Here is a 20,408-nt window from a genome sequence, read left to right as displayed (position 1 = left end):
TAAAAATTCAAGTCTTTAGTTCAAAAGTTCTTCCCTTGGGTTCGACCCTAGCTTGCCAATTTACTACTTTATTGCTTGAAGTTAGTGAAGTTTAGTTAGGCTTATAAATTGTTAATTTGGTAGTTAATTCTAGTATTACGACACCTAGTTTTACTCTTATCAAATTTTGGCGCCGTTGCCGGGGAGGGCAACGTAGCTAAAGCTTGTTTTTCAACTATTGGTCTTTAATTAGTGTAGTTAGTCTTTGTAAAAGATTGATTGTTAAATTGCATGTTAGTAGTTATTTCTCTTCTTTTTGTTTTGATAAGTACGTGGAAGTTCTAACTTGTGCGTATAGTGCGAAGGTTTATGTTTAGCTCTCCACAACACGGTGAATCAACCCCCGTGGAAGAAGACGCTTTTGGAGCATATTCTTGGCTATTCACTAACCCTTGGTACCAAAGACCACAAAGAGAGCATAGAGTGGAGGAAACACCTTTAGAAGAACCAATTGAAGTAGACCCAATTGAAGTGGAATACCCTCAAATGGCGAATGATACTAGAACTATTAGGGAGCTCCGGGCAAGGAATTATGACACTCAACCTCTTTGCATTGCCTACCCACCCATGGGGGCTAATGCCAACTTTGAATTGAAGGGCTATTTCATTCACAACCCCCCAAAGTTTCATGGACATGCGGGGGATGACCCAAATCGCCATCTTTCCGAATTCCATATGATGTGTGAAGGTGCCATTCCAAATGGTGTCACGGAAGATCAATTTAAGTTGAGAGCTTTCCCATTTTCACTACAAGATGGGGCAAAATATTGGTTGTTTTATCTTCAACCGGGTACAATCCGTACTTGGAAGGACATGAAAGCGGCTTTTCTTGAAAAATACTACCCCGACTCAAGACATAACCATGCAAAGAAAGCCATCACTTCTCCGGAGCAAGATGCAAGTGAGAGCTTGTATGAGTATTGGGAGAGATTCAAGAAGTTAGTTGCTCAATGTCCTTACCATGGTCTTAGTGGTGATGACCTTTTGGTCAACTTTTGTGATGGTCTTACACAACAATACCAAATCATGGTTAATTCCGCTACGGGTGGTGGAGTTGACAACTATTCCGTGGCGGAGGCAAATGAAATCATAGAAAGGTTGGCCGCTAGCACAAGGAACTATGGAAGAAGCCAAGGGTCAAAGACTATTAACTCCATTGAGACACCTTCTCCTTCCTCCCACAAGCTTGAGAAAACCGTGGATGATCTCACAAAAATGGTTGCTCAACTAGTGGGGAACAATCAAGGAGGAGCACAAGGATCTAATGTGGAGTGTAATTTTTGTCAAGGGCCACACCCAATGGAAACTTGTCCCATCATGGAAGAGCAAGGAATAAGCAAGGAGAATGTGAGTGCCATGATGCACGGTCAATACAACTCTAGGAACCCCAATGGGGGAGGGTATTATAAGTATGATCCGAGTGGCAATACTTACAACATTGGGTCAAGGGACAATCCAAACCTTAGTTGGGGAGGGGATACTTCCAAGAGCTTCCAAAATGGTCAATTCAACCACTTGAAGAACTCCAACTCTCAAGGACAAAACTCCAATTACCAAAGAAACAACAATCATCAACAAGCCAAGGGAGGATCCTTCCAATTTGGAAACCAAGGACACCAAGGGAATTTCCAAGGTAACCACAAGAACTTCCAACAAGGAGGGGGCTCTTCCTCCCAAGGAAATGAAGATTTGTCTACAAATGAGATGTTTAAGATGATCATGAAAGGACAAGCCGAAAATACCAAGAGGTTTGACAAAATGGATGCGGACAAAATTTCAAGTGATGCTAGGGTGAAGAACCTTGAGATCCAACTTGGCCAACTTGCACAAGAAATGGCCAAGAACAATCAAAGGAACTCTAACTCAATTCCATCTACAACATTTCCACCAAAGGAAAATGCAAGCTCCATGACTTTGAGAAAGGGGAGAACCCTAGAATCTCCCCCGAAGAAGAAGAGGAAGGCCAAGTCACATGAGAGGGTCATTGACATTGAGGAACAAATTGAAGAAGAGCTAGTGGTTGAGAAAGAGAAAGAGACACCCTCTAAAACTAATGGAGAAGAGGAGAAGAGTCCCTTGAGGAATGACAAAGAAAAGAGTGAAAGCAACAAAACCAAGGATCATGTTGAGGAGATCGAGAGAGAATATGTTGTGGAGGTACCTTTTCCTAGTGCTCTCACACATTCTAAAAGAGTCGAAAGAGATGAGGATCTCTATGAAACTTTTAGGAAGTGTGAAGTAAATATCCCTTTGCTAAATCTTTTGAAAGGTGTACCTAGGTATGCAAAGTTTCTCAAGGAACTTTGCACACCTAGGAGAAGCCCAAGGAAGGGAACCCAAAGAGTACGGGTAAGTGAACATGTCTCCGCATGATTTTTAAAAATCACTTCCCAAAAAGTGTGGTGACCGGGAATGTTCACCATACCATGCTCTATTGGGGACAAAAGTTTCACTCATGCTATGTTAGACCTTGGTGCATCAATCAATGTTATGCCATATGCCCTCTATGAGACTTTGGGACTTCCACCATTGAACAAAACCGATGTAGTGATCCAACTTGCGGATCGCTCAAACATATACCCAAAGGGGATGGTGGAAGATGTGTTGGTAGAGGTAGATCACTTAACCTTCCCGGCCGACTTCTATGTTCTTGACATGGAAGCCGACTCGAGGGCCACTCCAATACTTTTGGGGAGGCCTTTTATGAAGACCTCTAAAACCAAGATTGATGTGTCTAATGGGAACCTCACTATGGAATTTGATGGAAGGAAACTCACGTACAACATCTATGATGCTATGAAACAACCTAGCGATTCACATTCATGTTATTTCTTAGACATCATTGAACCAATTACCTCTCAAGTTTATATGTTGTGTCATAGGGACCCACTTGAGGTGGCCCTCACTAACAATGTCGAGAAAGAAGGGTTGCGGTTTTTGTTGTCTAATGATGTGCAGGATTATGTCAACAAGTTAGAGGAGGAAGTAACCCTTGATGACGATCAAATGGAAAAGATAGAGGACGGAATCGGGGGTTTGAGCGATGCCATGACCACCATGACCGCCACGGCGATCTGCGGACCCACGGCAGTCTGCCATGGCAGTCTGCCATCCCCTCGGCAGTCTGCCAAATCCCCTGTTTCCCGAATACTTGTTTTGCTTGAAGACAAATCCTAGTTACCCCAAATTCCTTCCCCTAGAAGCCTCCCTTGAAAGACCACTTCCATCCATCATTAAGCCACCCACCCCCAATCTAAAACCACTCCCCGACCACTTGAAGTACGTGTTTCTTGGGGAAAACAACACTCTACCTCTCATCATTTCAAACCAACTTGAGGGTGATCAAGAGCGGAGATTGGTGGATATTTTGCATAAATACAAAGAAGCATTTGGATGGAGCATCGCGGATATCAAGGGAATAAGTCCAAGCACTTGCATGCACAAAATTCGATTGGAAAAGGATGCAAAACCCGTCCGGCAACCACAACGGAGGCTCAATCCACCCATGATGGAAGTTGTCAAGGAAGAAATTATCAAACTTCTCCAAATGGGTATTATCTTTCCTATTAGTGACTCCCAATGGGTAAGTCCTACTCAAGTTGTGCCAAAGAAGGGAGGGGTGACGGTAATCAAAAACCCTCAAGGGGCATTGATCCCCACCCGTTTACAAACGGGATGGAGGGTGTGTATTGATTATCGCCGCCTCAACCAAGTCACTTGGAAGGACCATTTCCCCCTACCCTTTCTAGATCAAATGCTAGAGAGGTTAGGTGGAAAAGAGTACTATTGTTTTTTGGATGGATATTAGGGTATTTTCAAATCCCCATTCACCCGGAGGATCAATCCAAAACAACCTTTACTTGCCCATTTGGTACTTATGCTTACCGCCGCATGCCTTTTGGATTGTGCAATGCCCCCGGCACTTTCCAACGATGCATGATGAGCATTTTCTCGGACTATGTGGAGCGCATTTTGGAAGTCTTCATGGATGACTTCACCATCCATGGGGACTCATTTGACTCGTGTCTAGACCACCTCGCTATGGTCCTATCACGGTGCATAGACTCTCACCTTGTTTTAAATTCTGAAAAGTGTCACTTATTGGTGAGTAGCGGAATCGTGTTAGGGCACATAGTGTCGAAAAGAGGGATTGAGGTGGATACGGCAAAGGTAGATGTGATTAAAACCTTACCGTATCCATCTAATACTCGAGACGTGAGGTCGTTCTTGGGACACGCGGGTTTTTATCGAAGGTTTATTAAAGATTTCTCCAAAATCGCTAACCCCTTGTGCAAACTTTTGCACAAGGATGTGGAGTTCGTGTTTGATGATCATTGTAGGGAAGCATTTGACTTGTTGAAGGAGAGACTTATATCGGCCCCAATCATTCAAGCACCCAAGTGGGATCGGCCTTTTGAGATCATGACCGATGCAAGCGATTTTGCCATTGGAGCCGTATTGGGACAAAAGGATGACAAAGCTTCATATGTGATTCAATATGCTTCATCTCTCTTGAATGATGCTCAACGAAACTACACCCTCACCGAGAAGGAATTCTTGGCGGTGGTATATGCTCTAGAGAAGTTCCGCTCATACTTACTAGGAGTCAAGGTGATTGTCTATACCGATCACAAATCCATCACTCAACTTGTGAGCAAGAAGGACTCCAAACCAATATTAATGAGGTGGGTTCTCCTACTTAGTGAGTTTGACATAGAGATAAGAGAGAAAAAGGGATTGGCAAATGTGGTGGCCGACCACCTAAGTCGACTACAACTTAATGATCAACAAATGCAACGAATGGGGGTAGTCGATGGGAGTTTGCCTCATGAATCTCTTTATAGTTTGAGGATGACGGAGCCATGGTATGCCAACTTGGTAAACTACATGGTCACCAAGAAGTTTCCCACCTCCCTTTCATCTAGTCAAAGGAACAAGATCAAATCCGATTCTAGGTTCTATATATGGGATGAGCCATATTTGTGGAAAATGTGCCAAGACCAAGTCATCCGCCGTTGTGTGCCGGATGTAGAAATCCCGTCCATCCTAAAGCATTGCCATGAGTACGCTTGTGGGGGTCACTTTGGGCCGCATAGAACGGCACGTAAAATCCTTGAGTGCGGCTTCTATTGGCCCAAGTTGTTTAAAGATGCTCATATTTTCGTTACTACTTGTGATAGATGCCAACGTTTTGGCAACATATCACGTAGGAACGAAATGCCCCAACAACCGATGCTCTACTTGGAAATTTTTGATGTTTGGGGAATAGACTTCATGGGGCCATTCCCTAACTCTTATGGATACATCTACATCCTCTTGGCGGTCGACTACGTGTCTAAGTGGGTTGAAGCTATCCCCACAAAATGTGATGATGCAAAGACGGTGCAAGCATTTGTCAAAAGCAATATATTTTCAAGATTCGGCTTCCCAAAAGCCATTGTGAGTGATAGGGGGACTCATTTTTGTAACAAGGTGATCTCAACCTTGCTTCAAAAATATGGTGTGCTTCACAAAGTTTCTACGGCATATCACCCCCAAACAAATGGCCAAGCGGAAGTTTCTAACCGGGAGGTTAAACACATCTTGGAAAGAACGGTCAATCCCGACCGAAAGGATTGGAGCAAGAGGCTTGAAGATGCTCTTTGGGCTTATAGAACGGCCTATAAGACCCCAATCGACATGTCCCCATATAGGCTAATTTATGGGAAGGGATGCCACCTTCCCGTAGAAGTGGAGCACAAAGCCTATTGGGCGATCAAAGCTTTTAATCAAAATGTCGATGAGGCGGGATTACACCGGAAGCTTCAAATACAAGAATTGGAAGAGCTTAGGCAAAATGCCTATGACAATGCTAGCATCTACAAGGAAAAGGCTCGGTCTTGGCATGACAAGATGATCACAAGAAGAGTTTTCCAAGAGGGAGAAGATGTGTTGGTTTTTCAAAGTCGCCTCAAGAATTTTCCCGGCAAGCTAAGGTCAAAGTGGTATGGACCTTACAAAGTCAAGAAAGTTTTTCCCCACGGAGCGGTGGAGGTGGAAGACCCGACCTCCGGGAAGGTGATAAAGGTAAATGGGCAAAGTTTGAAGAAGTACTACAAAGGAATCGAACTACAAGGTGAAGAGGATCTTCTTTTAGAAGATCCAATTTATAAAGATTGATTCTCCAACATTGACTAAGTCGAGCCATCGACGTTAAAAATACGGCACAAATTTGTAAATATTCTCTTTTAGTGTAGAATTTCCCCTTTTTCATAGATAGAATTTACATTCACGTCATTTATCATTCCGTTATTTACATTCTTGTTAATAAATTGCATTAACATTCATGAAGTTACTAATCATTCTATGAAGTGTGAAGTCGATTTTTACATCACCTCGGAAGGCGTGTCATTGGTGAAGTGACGGAAATGTGGAAAGGGATTTGAATGGGTGCGTGTCAAGGGGAAGAGCAAGGATGAGGTGAAGCTTAATGAGCTAAATTTTGGTTTTATACCAAAATTTAGCCAAGAAGAAAAAGGCGACATCAGGAGGTTTTGGCAGACTGCCAACCTCCTCGGCAGTCTGTCACGGCAGTCTGCCATGACCACGGCAGTCTGCCGTTTGCCAACAGTGCGGGTTTTTGCTAATATTAAGCACGAAACACAAAAACACATCCCCTTATTTCAGAAAATTCGAAGAACACCTCACTTTTCCTACCCAAACCCTTGTCCTATTTCCACACAAAATCACTCAAAATCCCCCCATCATTCAGCAAATCTTCAATCCTTCAATCTTTAGGCCTCCATCATCCCCTCACAACACACAAAATCCCTTTGATTACACCCAAAATCAGAAATTTCCCCCAAATTTTTGAAGAACCCTAACTTTCAAGACCTCAAATTTCAAGCTACAAGAGTGGAATTCAAGGGTCTAAGACGGGTTTTTGAGCAACTAGGAGCAACAAGGAGCATTATTTTGTGGAATTCGGGGAGGTATAACCACCAAACTCTACTTTCATTTTTCTTGCTCTCTTATAATTCGATTTTCTTCTTGTTTTAGAAGAATTAGTTGGATTAGTTGTTGCCTTTTGATGTTATAGTTGTTGTTGGTGGAAAAATTTTCTGGGTGAGGCAAGACAAACACCAAACACAAGCTTTTGAATTCGTCTTGAGCTAGTGCACACCAAGTGTTTGGTGAATTGTCTCAAAGAGTGAAAAATTTTTGAGTGCCATATTTTGTGTTGGTTGTGTTGTATCAACTTTCTTGTAGGTACAAAAATGTCAAGCTTAAACCCCTTCCGAAGGCCAAACAAGAAAAGGGTTGTAGAGGAGGCCGAAAATGTGGAGGAACCAATTTTTACCGGGGAGGAAGGGTTAGATGCCAACCAAACCAAAATCTTTCAAAAACTCGGCCTTCACCAAAAACAACCTATCAAAACCACCCGTTTCCTTTCCCCGAGACTCTCAATGCCCTAGGCATGGGCACTCTCGCCCGATCTATGCTTGCTAAGGTGGGTCTAGAAGACTACTTTGATGATGGGTTATGGGATTACACCTACACCTCCTACACCCGAGAGTTCCTTTCGACCTTGACGGAGTGTAATGTGGCGGAGGGAAGAGAGAAAAAAATCCGGTTTAGAGTGAATGGCAAGTGGCACACCCTTACCCATACTCAAGTGAGAGAGGTCTTGTCCATTTCCAAAGCCCCATCGCCCATTCTCATGCTCGGGAGTCGGAGTGATGCGGCTTGGACCGAGATTGTAGGAACCAAAAATGCCAAGCATGACAACATGATTTCTTATTGCACCAACCCCGTGGTACAACTCCTTACCCGTTTCATCACCACCATCTTCTATGCCATAGGAGAGCCCACTAAGGTCAACTCAAAGATCCGAGCCACCATGTGGACCATGCTCCCGGAGGGGGTAGGAGTGCCCGATTGGGTACAACTTTTTATTGATGCATGCATGGTTCACAAGACCAAGAGTTCGGGAGGGAGTATCAATTGTGGGGGGGCAATCACATTCTTTGTTACGCATTTTGATGGGGACATTGATGAGTCCCAAGATATTTTTAAGACTAAAGGTCTTCCCTATTACAATGACATGGTCCTTGAGGAGTGTAAGATGTTCAAGAAGGTGAGGGATGAACCTCTGAGGGGGTATTGGTTGGGTCCCGACAAGCAAAAATACTTGAGGCTTCCGAGACCTAAAAACTCTCCTTTGCCAAGTGGTACCCATGGTAGGAACTTCTTTTGTCGTATGGATATTTCGGACTTTACCTCCGATGAGGATGAAGAGGAGGCACCAAATGACCCTCCCGTGGACATGGACACCCCCATGTATGAAGCGGGGGAGGGCTCTCATGCACCGGTTGCTCCTTGGCAACAAAATATGTACGATTATTTCAAAGAGACAAGAGAGGTGTTCACTACCATAAGTGGACGTGTGGAGAATCTCCAAGCTTGGCAACAACAACAAACACCAAGATTGGAGAATCTAGATCAATGGAAAAGTGTGGTTGATGATAGGGGGAGGTTGATAGAGGAGGCCGCAACAACTCAAACGGCTTTGATGAGGGAAATGATTGCTAACCAAGAGGCTAACCGTCGTTGGCAACAACAACTTGACCAATCAATGACGGACAATGCAAACATGTGGAAAGCACAAAATGAGTGGAGAGGCCAAATGGACCACCAATTTGGGGTCCAAAATGAAAGATATCAAGAGTATGTCGAAGATTCATACTATGATGCAAGGACCCAAGAAGACACACTTGGGATAGTTAGTGGTCTATTTGGCATGTCTCTTAACCCAACCATCCCACCCTCTATCACCCAAGAAGATGTGGACCAAAACTATGCCCGGGCCACAAGAGAAAGAGAAAGAAGAGAAAGACGGTGGAAGAACCAAGGCACCCATGATCAAGGGGGTGCCTCGGGTTCTCATTCTTGAAAAAAAAGCGTGTGACTCCTCCACATTGAGGACAATGTGCAATGTAAGTGTGGGGGAGGAAAATGAATTGTAATATATGTAAACTTCTTGTTGTTTAATGCTAAAAAAAAAAAAAAAAAAAAAAAACGAAAATCCCGGCTAGGTGAAAACCCACAAGGGTGGGCGCCTAGGCAAGATTGGGAAAGGTGGCCGAGGACGGGATGAAAACCCAAAAGGGCATTCCGGGCAAAATGAAGAAATGAGTTGCGAGCCACCAAGAGAGGAAAGGAAAAGCTAAGGTGAAAACCCGAAAGGGCACCTTAGGCAAAATGAGGGATTTTCACAAAAAAAAATTGAAAAATTAAAAATGCACCACCAAAAAGATGGAGGGATAAGAAGGGAGTGATAAGGAGGGTGTTGGAAGGAGGCTAGACTAGGATTTAATTTCATTTTTGAGTCACAAAAACTTGTTCCAAATCGGTGGATTTTTGCTATGGCTACTTTGGTTGTTGAATTGCATAGGTGTGTGGCCAACCAAGTAGCATGATCATACTCTTTATGGAGTGATAAGGGGGTGAAATAAGGGGAAGATGAATGATTTGGAGGATTGGTTTTGTCACTTTGCTTGTGCCTTGGGATAAGGCAAGAGTGGCCACTTCTACTTTGGAGATATAAGAAGGGTGGAGTTATGTGAGGAGTCGGAGTTGGGGTCATGTCGTGTCTTGTGTGAGGGATGATATAAGGAGGGCGAGTGAGAGAAGAGTTTGTGTCACCTTTGAGTCTAGATTTTCTCTTTAATTGGTGGTAGTTCAAGAGGGAGATATAAGGAGGAAGAGGTGAGGGAAGAGTGGTCATTCTCTCCTACACCCGCTTGTGGACTTGCCGAATGCTTTCTTGAGTTTTACTCGGGACGAGCAAAAGTCCAAGTGTGGGGGAGTTTGATAGAGTCAAGAAGTGTCGAGTCACTAGGGCCTTTTTAGGCCAAGTATGCTTTTAATTAAGGGTCTTTTTGTCGGAATCAAGAGTTAATCTTCCCGTCCCGATGATTGTCATAACTAATGCGTTTTGATTCACGTGTGGAGCTTCGTATGAGGATAGAACCCGGAATCCAAAGAGCGAACCTCTAGCCACACTAGTAGACAACCAATCACGCGGAGACGACCTTACATGAACCAGTTACGGAGCCGACATTCCCTGCTAGGAAGCATGAAGGCTAAGTAGTGAAGAGCTCGTGTTGAGGAAGTGAAGAAATAAATTCGTTCCAGGCTCTTTTGGCAGACTGCCACCATCAGCAGCAGTCTGCCCTCCAGACGGCAGTCTGCCGCAGCAGTCTGCCGCAGCAGTCTGCCACTCATCCGGCAGACTGCCGTTGTGCTGTACTCGTGACTTTTATTAAGCCCGTTGGCTTAAATTTAAGCCCAAATCCCGTATTACCCTAGATTCGTGTGCAGCCTTATAAATAGTTCACATTTTGGAGACCTAAAAATCTTCTTGTTTAGGAGTAATTCAAAAAGGCTTGTGTGTTAAGAAAGCTTGGATTTTTATTAAGGAATTTGTAATCTTTTAGCTTGGATGTTAATCTTTCTTCAATTCTTGGGTTTTTCTAAGAATATGGAAGGCTAATCTTCCCTTTACTTGGTGTAATTTGATCAAAGTATCCAACTTTGATGTTGTAAGACTCTTAAATCTCTCTCAATTTATCTATTGTTCTTTCCTTTGTTCTTAAATTCTTATGTTGAGTAGATGAATGTATGAATTGATCACTCTTGCATCTTATTTACCCATCTATTGCAAATTCTAGAGAAATGGTTTAATCTATCTAGAATTGTTTGGAGCAAACTTGTTGTATGTTGATTTGGTTTAAAGGATTCATATTTCAAGTAGGAAATTACATGTCTTTTCTTGCTAGCATGGTTTAATCTAGTAGGATTTGATTCTAGCTTACATCTCTTGGCAAAAGCTTCATGCTCAATTCTAGTTTTGATTCATGGTTTAATGAGTTGTGGTTGGAATTGAAGGACTCACATATATGGTTTAATTGTGTGTGTCAATTTCTTGAGATGATAGTATTGGATAGATAACAATAGAGAGAAAAGAGTCAAACTTTGTCATTGTTGGATTACTAAGAGAAGATTACACCAAGTCTTTCCCATATTTGATTGTTGCATATCTAGTGTTTGTTGTTTTGCTTCTATGAGTAAAAATTGCATCTTTACTTTTCCTTATGCTACTTCAAAACCAAACTTTCTCCATTTATGTCACCACTTGTTTACCATTGTCCATAACCATTGTTTGTTGATAAACTTAGTTAGTAAGTCTTAATAGTGGTTAGAGTCTTAATAAGTTAATAGAATACCAATTAGTTGCTATATAGTTAAAAATTCAAGTCTTTAGTTCAAAAGTTCTTCCCTTGGGTTCGACCCTAGCTTGCCAATTTACTACTTTATTGCTTGAAGTTAGTGAAGTTTAGTTAGGCTTATAAATTGTTAATTTGGTAGTTAATTCTAGTATTACGACACCTAGTTTTACTCTTATCAACTGTCATCAAAAGAAAGTGTCTTTAAGAGGTCCTAAGGGCGTTAGTGTGTCTTATCGTGGGTTTATGGTCAAACCCAAAGTTAAGTTGATTGCAGCTGTTACTTTGAAGTCTTATCTAAGGAAGGGATGTCCTTTGATCTTGTGCCATGTGAGAGATGACCGGATAGAGAGTCTGACAGTTGATCAGATACCAGTGGTGGGAGAGTTTGAGGATGTTTTTCCAGAGGAGATTTCAGGGTTGCCACCGAGGATAGAGATAGATTTCACAGTTAAGTTGAAACCGGGGACGAGGCCAATCTCTAAGGCACCGTACCGGATGGGTCCTAAAGAGATGGAGGAGCTTAGGAAGCAGTTAGATGATTTGATTGAGAAGGGATACATTAGACCAAGTGTATCGCCGTGGGGAGCACCAGTTCTTTATGTGAAGAAGAAAGATGGGAGTTTGAGGTTGTGCATAGATTACAGAGAGCTGAACCGAGTGACAGTGAAGAACAAGTATCCTTTGCCAAGGATAGATGACTTGTTTGATCAGTTGAGTGGTGCATCAGTCTTTTCCAAGATTGATTTGAGGACGGGGTACCATCAGGTGAAGATTAGAGAGATGGACATACCAAAGACAGCTTTCACGTCGAGGTATGGCCATTATGCGTATGTGGTGATGCCGTTTGGGTTATCTAATGCACCGGCAGTGTTTATGGATTTGATGAATAGGATCTTCAGACAGTTTTTGGACAAGTTTGTAGTGGTGTTTATCGATGACATCTTAGTCTACTCCAAGACTAAGGAGGGGCATGAGGAGCATCTGAGGATTATGTTGCAGACTTTGAGGGAGCATGAGTTGTATGCTAAGTTATCCAAATATGAGTTCTGGTTAGCGAAAGTTGCTTTTCTGAGGCATGTGATCTCTAAGGATGGGGTAGATGTGGATCCGACAAAGATTGAGGCAGTGACAAAGTGGGAAGCACCAAAGAACGTTGCTGAGATCAGGAGTTTCTTGGGTTTAGCTGGATACTACAGACGGTTCGTGAAAGATTTCTCCAAGATAGCTAGACCTATGACAGCGTTGATGAGGAAAGAGAATAGGTTTCGTTGGGATGAGAGTTGTGAGACGGCGTTCCAAACATTAAAGGAGCGTTTGACCACAGCTCCTATTTTAGCATTGCCTGAGGGGATTGAGAACTTTGAGGTTTATACAGATGCCTCAATGAATGGGTTGGGGTGTGTGTTGATGCAGAACGGTAAGGTGATTGCCTATGCTTCTAGGCAATTGAAGCCTTGTGAGGAGAACTACCCGACACATGATCTGGAGTTGGGTGCAGTGGTGTTTGCTCTCAAGATATGGAGACATTACCTTTATGGAGCAATCTTTAAGGTATTTTCTGATCACAAGAGTCTCAAGTACATATTCACTCAAAAGGAGTTGAACATGAGACAGAGGAGGTGGATGGAGCTGATTGGCGATTATGACATGGAAATTATCTACCATGAAGGGAAGGCCAATGTTGTTGCAGATGCTTTGAGTAGAAAGAGTGTACATTCTTTGTGTACAGCTCTATCTTTGATGAGGTTGAGAGATGAGGTAGCGAAGTTTGGAATACATATGATGCAGAAAGGAGATGCCATGGGAGATCTGACAGTGCAGCTTGATTTTCATGATGATATTCGAGGTAAACAGGCGTTGGATCCTAATATGGTTGAGTGGAGAGCTGGAGTAGAGAAAGGGACAGTGTCTCGATTCTCTATTCACACAGATGGTAGCTTGAGGTTTGACGGTAGGTGGTGTGTCCCTAATGATGAGGAGCTGAAAAAGACTATCATGACAGAGGCACATGATACACCATATTCAGTTCATCCAGGTGGAGATAAGTTGTACAAGGATTTAAAGAACACGTTTTGGTTTCCTGGGATGAAGAAAGAGACAGTTGAGTTCGTGGCCCGTTGTTTGACATGCCAGAGAGTTAAAGGGGAACATCGACGACCACAAGGTAAGATTCAGTCTTTAACGGTACCTGAGTGGAAGTGGGAGTCCATTTCTATGGATTTTATCGTGGGTTTGCCAAAGAGTCAACAGGGTAACAACATGATATGGGTAATAGTGGATCGACTGACAAAGTCAGCTCACTTTGTTCCAATGAAAGATACATGGACTAAAGCACAATTGGCTATGGCCTATCGAAAGAACGTGCTTAAGTTACATGGAGTCCCTAAGGACATAGTGTCTGTAACACCCCCATATTCAGAGGAGCCTTAACCAGGCCTTCCTTAGGATATAAGGGCGCTACCAACTCGGTTGCCCGAGGATAGTAATAATCAAATGTCGATAAGAGAACTATTAAGTAGTAATACAAGCGATTTAAACCAAAATACAATATAGAAATACAACTCCACGACTAATCACTATGACTGCCATATCTCGTGAGGACTCGTCCCTGCCCGGACTCCAGCTATCCACAACATCAATACCTGCTAAGACTGACTGCTCACCATAGGGGATCACGGCAGACACATAACAACAAACAACCACACAAGGTCAGTACTGAGACAAGACAAGACAATTGCAACTACAATCAACAATACAAACAATTATAACAGTTCCAACCACAACCACCACAATCCAACCAACTCTGTCACTGACTGTCCACTGGACCAGCCCTGCCAGTGGGGGACCGCAGCCGTTCCCACCTAAGCCCCGCTCATCATACCGAGCGATAACCCTACTCATTAATGTGCACATCCCCTTCCGTGGCGGGTTCCACGAAGGGCGAAACTAGGGCGTGAAGCCACTCCCGCAAGTGACCCCACTCAGCCGAGAACGCATCTCGAGAACCACCAACAGCCAACACAACCACAAACGCAACACACACAAACATTATATCAAACAACCACAACACTACCACAACAACCGACACACTAGACCGTCTACAGAAACTGAGTAGGCGAACCTACCTTTAAGCAACCACAACCAATCCACGCTGACAGATAACACATCCAGCGACCAAGCAAAGCCTATTACCATCATACAAACATCTATTACTAACAAGCAAGCCCTAGCTATAGAGACAAAGGCACGGATGATGATTGTGACATACCTATTAGGGGAAACTCAGCAAAGACCGCTACCCGGCTCAAGAGGCGCTCTCCTAGGCACAAGAATCTTCCAAAAGACATCCATGGAGGTTTTGAGGTGAAGGGAAGGGAAAGGGGCGACTGAAGGATAGGAGGAAAGTGGCGGAAGTGATTTGCGGATTTAACAAAACACGATATAAAACCCTCGCTGAAAACCCGGTACTCGATCGAGTACCCAGCCTACTCGATCGAGTGGCCCCTTACTCGATCGAGTACCCTAGCTACTCGATCGAGTAGCCTCTACTCTATCGAGTACCACCCTTATCACGCAGCTCAAACAGGTTTTGGCCTACTTTCCTAAGACTACTTCCGCTCCCAAGGTCGGTCAACTATGGTCAAAGGGTCCCTAAAAGGGCGGGTATTACAGTGTCTGACAGAGATGCGAGATTTATATCAAGGTTTTGGAAAGAGTTGCAGGAATCGTTATGAACAACTTTGAAGATGAGTACAGCATTTCATCCTGCAACAGACGGACAGACTGAGAGGACGATCAAAACTCTTGAGGATATGTTACGAGCTTATGTGATGGATTTTGGTGGTAGATGGGAACCGAGGTTGGATTTGATAGAGTTTTCTTACAACAACAACTATCACACTAGTATTGGTATGGCACCATTTGAGGCTTTATATGGGAGGAGATGTAGGAGTCCGATTTGTTGGGACGATAGTGCTGAGGCAGTGGTTCTAGGACCAGATATGGTACATGAGATGGTTGAACAGATTAAGATGATCAGGGAACGGATGAGAGCAGCTCAGGATAGGCAAAAGAGTTATGCAGATTTACATCGTCGGGATATAGAGTTTTAGGTTGGGGACAAGGTTCTTCTGAAAGTGTCTCCTATGTGTGGGGTTATGAGATTTGGGAAGAAAGGCAAGCTGAGTCAGACGTTTATCGGGCCTTATGAGATCTTGGAGAGAGTTGGGGAAGTTGCATATCGTCTGGCTTTACCAGCTGCGTTAGAGAGAGTGCATAATGTGTTTCATGTATCGCAGCTGCGGAAGTATGTGGGTGACCCGTCACATGTGTTAGCGGCAGAGAGCTTAGAGCTAGATGAGTCCTTATCATATCTTGAGGTTCCTAAGCAGATTCTTGACTGAAAGGTTAGGAAGACTAGCTAGGAATGGTGAGACAGTTTTGCTTAAGATCCTTTGGTCTAACCACGAGACCGAGGAAGCTACATGGGAACCAGAGGAGGCTATGAAAGAGCGTTACCCTTTCCTTTTTGATCAGGTATCTATGGTTACGGGGACGTACCTTGTTTCTTTTAGAGGGTAGGAGATGATCGCGAAGAGTTTTTAAGAGTTTTATACCCCTTTTGTATGCTGTGTCGGTATGTTTGTCGGGATGAGTTTGGGTTAGTAACATGTTTTATGTTGAGTTTTGTTTTGGTTGTTGAGTCGGAGGTGTTGGGGGTGTGTCTTTGTTTCGTTGAGGTTTGAACTTCGGGGACGAAGTTCTTTTTAAGGAGGGAAGACTGTAATACTACGGATTTATGAGTCTCTGGATACTCTATCGAGTAGGCCTTACTCTGTCGAGTAAGGGTGAGTTGCGATTTAAAATAGTTTCTGATCTGTTGGGTACTCGATCGAGTAACGTGGGTACTCGATCGAGTAAGGGGGCACTCGATCGAGTACCTTGGCTACTCGATCGAGTAGCCGGTTTACGGGGAGTTATTTCTCTGGTTTTGTTAATTATGCGATTAAGGTACATATTACTTCCGTCATTGTTCTTAAACACTTTTTCAAAACCTAATTACTGTCAAGAGAGAAAACAAAGTACGTTATTCGCTTTAATCGCATTGTTAGCAAATCCCGGAGTTTGGAAGGTCGGATTTCACCTTTCGTTATACCGTTGAGATCCTTGCGTCGAGGGTAAGATCTATGTACCGTTTTTATAGTTTTTCCTTTAAGTTGGTTAAACCCTAATATGGGGATTTGGGGGTTTTGTTGTAGATTATAATTGGTAGTGATTATGTGTTTGTAAGTTAGGAGGAGGATATGTAGAAGAGGCATTTTGATACAGCTGTTGAGACCGTCTGATAGTTGTGCTTTCCAGGTACGGTTTCCCTACTCAGTATTAGTCCCATATTGGTTGATTGATGTGTTGTGATTATTGATTAATATCGTAATTGTGTTGTGACGGTTGTTGATTGTGATTGTTTGTCTCTGGTTCTCGAGATGCGTTCTCGGCTGAGTGGAGTCACTTGCGGGAGTGGCTTCACGCCCTAGTTTTGCCCTTCGTGGAACCCGCCACGGAAGGGGATGTGCACATTAATGAACAGGGAAATCGATCAATATGAGGAGCGGGGATTTGGTGGGTTCGGCTGCGGTCCCTCACTGGCAGGGCTGGTCCAGTGGACAGTCGGTGATTGAGAATAATGGGACTGGTGTGATTGTGTGTGTGTGATGGTGTGAGCTGTTTGTTTATCGTATTGTTGATATATATATAAACTGTGTGATTAGTACTGACCCCGTGTTGTTGTTTGTAAAACCTGCGGTGATCCATTCGGGGATGGTGAGCAGTCATTGAGCAGGTTTGAGTTGAGTTACATGGGAATGCTGGGAGGTGCCACTGTCTGATGATAGAAGTCTTCCGCTGTAGCTTAGTAGTTTAATAAACTTTGCTTTTAGTTGTTTAGACAGTTGGTTTGAGAACTTGTACCCGTATTTTGGGAATTGGTTTTGGATTGTAAACCTTTCGCTAAATTTATACTATTTAAATGTTGTTTCGTTATTGTCTTATGATTATCATGCCTCGGGTAACCGAGATGGTAGTATCCTCATACCTGAGTGGTCCTGGTAAGGCACTTGGAGTATGGGGGTGTTACACGTATACCTCACCGAACATTACTTAGTCAAAGCCAGTGAGGAGATAGTCAAGAACAGTGGAGAACAAGATATAGACCACCTTACTCGATCAGGACGTCCATATTAAAACATTTCCCAGAATGGTCCTATAGTTGTCACCAACGCCAACGTCGGAACACCAAATGATAATGAAGATACCTCTACTGACCATTTGCTCAAGCAACTGCAGAAAACAAAGGCTGATCTTTCAGTCTGCCAACTAGTCGCAAGCTCGTTCCCACATCGCCAAGCTTTACTGCAAGCTCTGGTCAAATTAAGCGTAGCACGTGATTCCACATCCGTAGTCAACTTGGTCTTCCAAGAATCACCTAAGCTAAGTAACCCTGTTACTTTCTCGGACGAGGATTTGCCACCTTTCGGCGCTAATCACAATTTGGCTCTTTACATCACTGTCATTTGTTTGAAGAAGAATGTGCCAATGACTTTGGTAGATGATGGCTCGGCAGTCAACGTCATACCCTTGAAAACGGCATATAAATTAGGCATGAAAGAGTCGGATTGGACCCCTACCAACCAAGGTGTTTGCGCATACGATGGTACACGGCGAAAAGTGGTAGGACTAGTTAACCTTACCATAGCCACATGGCCAATTGAACGAAAGGTTAACTTCCAAATAGTGGACATCGAAGCATCCTTCAACATACTTCTGGCAAGACCTTGGATACATGCTTCCAAAGCAGTAACATCCACCCTCCACCAGAAAATCAAGATCCCACTAGATGGTAAAGTGGTAACGATCACTTCGTCACCCATCAAGGCAGTAATAGAAATGAGGTCAAGTAATCAAGTACTTGCGGATCCAGTATATGAACTTGGGGGCTTCCAGAGAATAAACATCATAGAAAGCGAGTTGGCACCCTTTTACTTAAATCTTCACTCAAACTTGGTGGTCAACCACATACTCAAGTCTCAGGGATACTTCCCGGGAATGCCATTGAATCCTATCCGGAAAAATACCTTTGCACCTTTCAAAGAAGGAAATTCTCAAAAGATACCTCTCGGATTAGGATACAAGCCTACTAAAGAGGAGGCCCTAGAAATGCTCAATCAACTCCAAAATCGCAAGTACATAAGAATCCAAATGCGACCCTACCACCTTACACGGATTTCCCAAACCTTGGCACTATCTCAAAAGGAAGTTAGCCGGAATCAAGATCTTTCACGATTGCTACTTCATTCCTCCAGAAACGGTTCCTACTGTCAAGACTCGTCGAGCACCTTGCTTAGACGAACAAGCTGTTAGCCTACTATTTGGAGAAGATCGATTCATTAGAGCCGCGCAGGATGAGATCATTACCATGATACTTCAATACGATCACTTCAACCCTACAACATTGATCACAGAAACCACTTCGAATCAACAGAAAGGATGCAGAAAATCGATCAAATGGACAAACAACCAAGGAAGACTCTTCAAGCTCACCACTGGAGAAGGAGAGATGTTCAAAGGAGAACCTGAAGACAACGAATTCGAGTCGGAGTCGGAGTCGGAGTCAGAATCGGAGTCTGTAGAAGTCCTTAGAGAGTCTCCTCCTGTTGTCACTCCCACTTCCCTTGTTCCTCCTAGCTTAGCATCAAATAGTAACAGTAGTTCGAGAAATGTCCCAACGACTGTCCCTTTACCGCCACTGACTACCGAACAGATGGCTTCTTTGTTTCAACTCTTTTCAAATTTTAATATGAATAAATATGGTTCTGCTTACTCTTTGTGTTATTCTGAATGCAATTCTGTTTACGATGATAACGAGGATGACCCAGACCCAGACTCAATACCTCCATACATAGCCAAAGAAATACAAAAGAGGGGGAAAGGGGACCAGTAATAGAGAACACTGAACCCATCAACGCAGGAACCGAACTAGAACCCCAAGAACTTAGGATAGGGACGACTTTCAACCCCACCGAAAGGGCCAGTTTCATAGACCTCCTACACTAGTTCAAAGACATTTTTGCTTGGTCCTACAAACATATGCCAAGGATTGACAGGGATATCGTAGAACATAGAATCCCAGTCAAACCAGGTTTCAAACCCGTAAAGGAGAAGCTTCGTCGAATGAGGACGGAATGGGCTCTAAAGATCAAAGAAGAAGTCGATAAGAAATTCAAAGCCGGGTTTATCAAAGTTTCCGAGTACTCAGACTGGGTAGCCAACATAGTGCCTGTACCCAAAAAGGATGGGAGAATCCGTGTTTGTGTTGATTTCAGAGATTTGAATAAAGCCAGTCCCAAGGATGACTTTCCTCTACCACACATTGACATATTGGTTGACAATACAGCAGACCACACGTTGTTATCCTTCATGGATGGGTATGCGGGATATAATCAGATCAAGATGGCCATCGAAGATATGCACAAGACCGCCTTCTTTACTCAATGGGGCACATATTGCTACACGGTTATGTCGTTCGGATTAATCAATGTCGGAGCTACATATCAACGCACAACAACTACGCTACTACATGACATGATGCATAAAGAAGTTGAGGTCTATGTAGACGATATGATTGTCAAGTCCAAAGATACAGAGGGGCACATTGCGAACCTTCGTAAATTCTTCTCCGGGTTACGAAAGTACAACATGAGGCTCAATCCTCAGAAGTGCGCATTCGAGGTAACATCTGGTAAACTCCTGGAGTACGTTGTTAGCCAACGAGGGATAGAAATAGACCCTTACAAGATCAAAGCCCTAATCGAAATGCCGCAACCTCAAACAGGAAGTTAGAGGATTCCTAGGTAAGGTGAAATACATAAGTCGATTCATATCGAGACTTACCATGATTTGCGAACCTATCGTCAAAAAGTTAAAGAAAACAGACCATACCATGTGGGATGATGATTGTCAAAAGGCGTTCGATCGAATCAAGGAGATACTAGCCAAACCACCAGTGCTCAGGCCACCTCAACGAGATCAACCTCTTGGTTTATA

General features: G+C 43.4%; 1 protein-coding gene across 1 annotated transcript; it reads left to right on the top strand.

Annotated features, from left to right (window-relative positions):
- The first annotated feature begins 348 nt into the window (after positions 1-348).
- On the top strand, positions 349-2,412 carry LOC141614687 (uncharacterized). Its single transcript, XM_074433430.1, has one exon. The coding sequence runs from the start codon at positions 349-351 to the stop codon at positions 2,410-2,412; it is 2,064 nt and encodes a 687-aa protein (XP_074289531.1).
- Positions 2,413-20,408: the final 17,996 nt, after the last annotated feature.

Source organism: Silene latifolia, chromosome 11 (genome assembly GCF_048544455.1).
Source record: "Silene latifolia isolate original U9 population chromosome 11, ASM4854445v1, whole genome shotgun sequence".
In the NCBI taxonomy this organism is placed as follows: Eukaryota; Viridiplantae; Streptophyta; class Magnoliopsida; order Caryophyllales; family Caryophyllaceae; genus Silene; species Silene latifolia.
This window is presented reverse-complemented; position numbering and strand designations above follow the sequence as displayed.

Coding starts and splice junctions, on each gene's coding strand:
- LOC141614687 (XM_074433430.1), top strand. CDS start 349: ATGTTTAGCTCTCCACAACACGGTGAATCAACCCCCGTGGAAGAAGAC.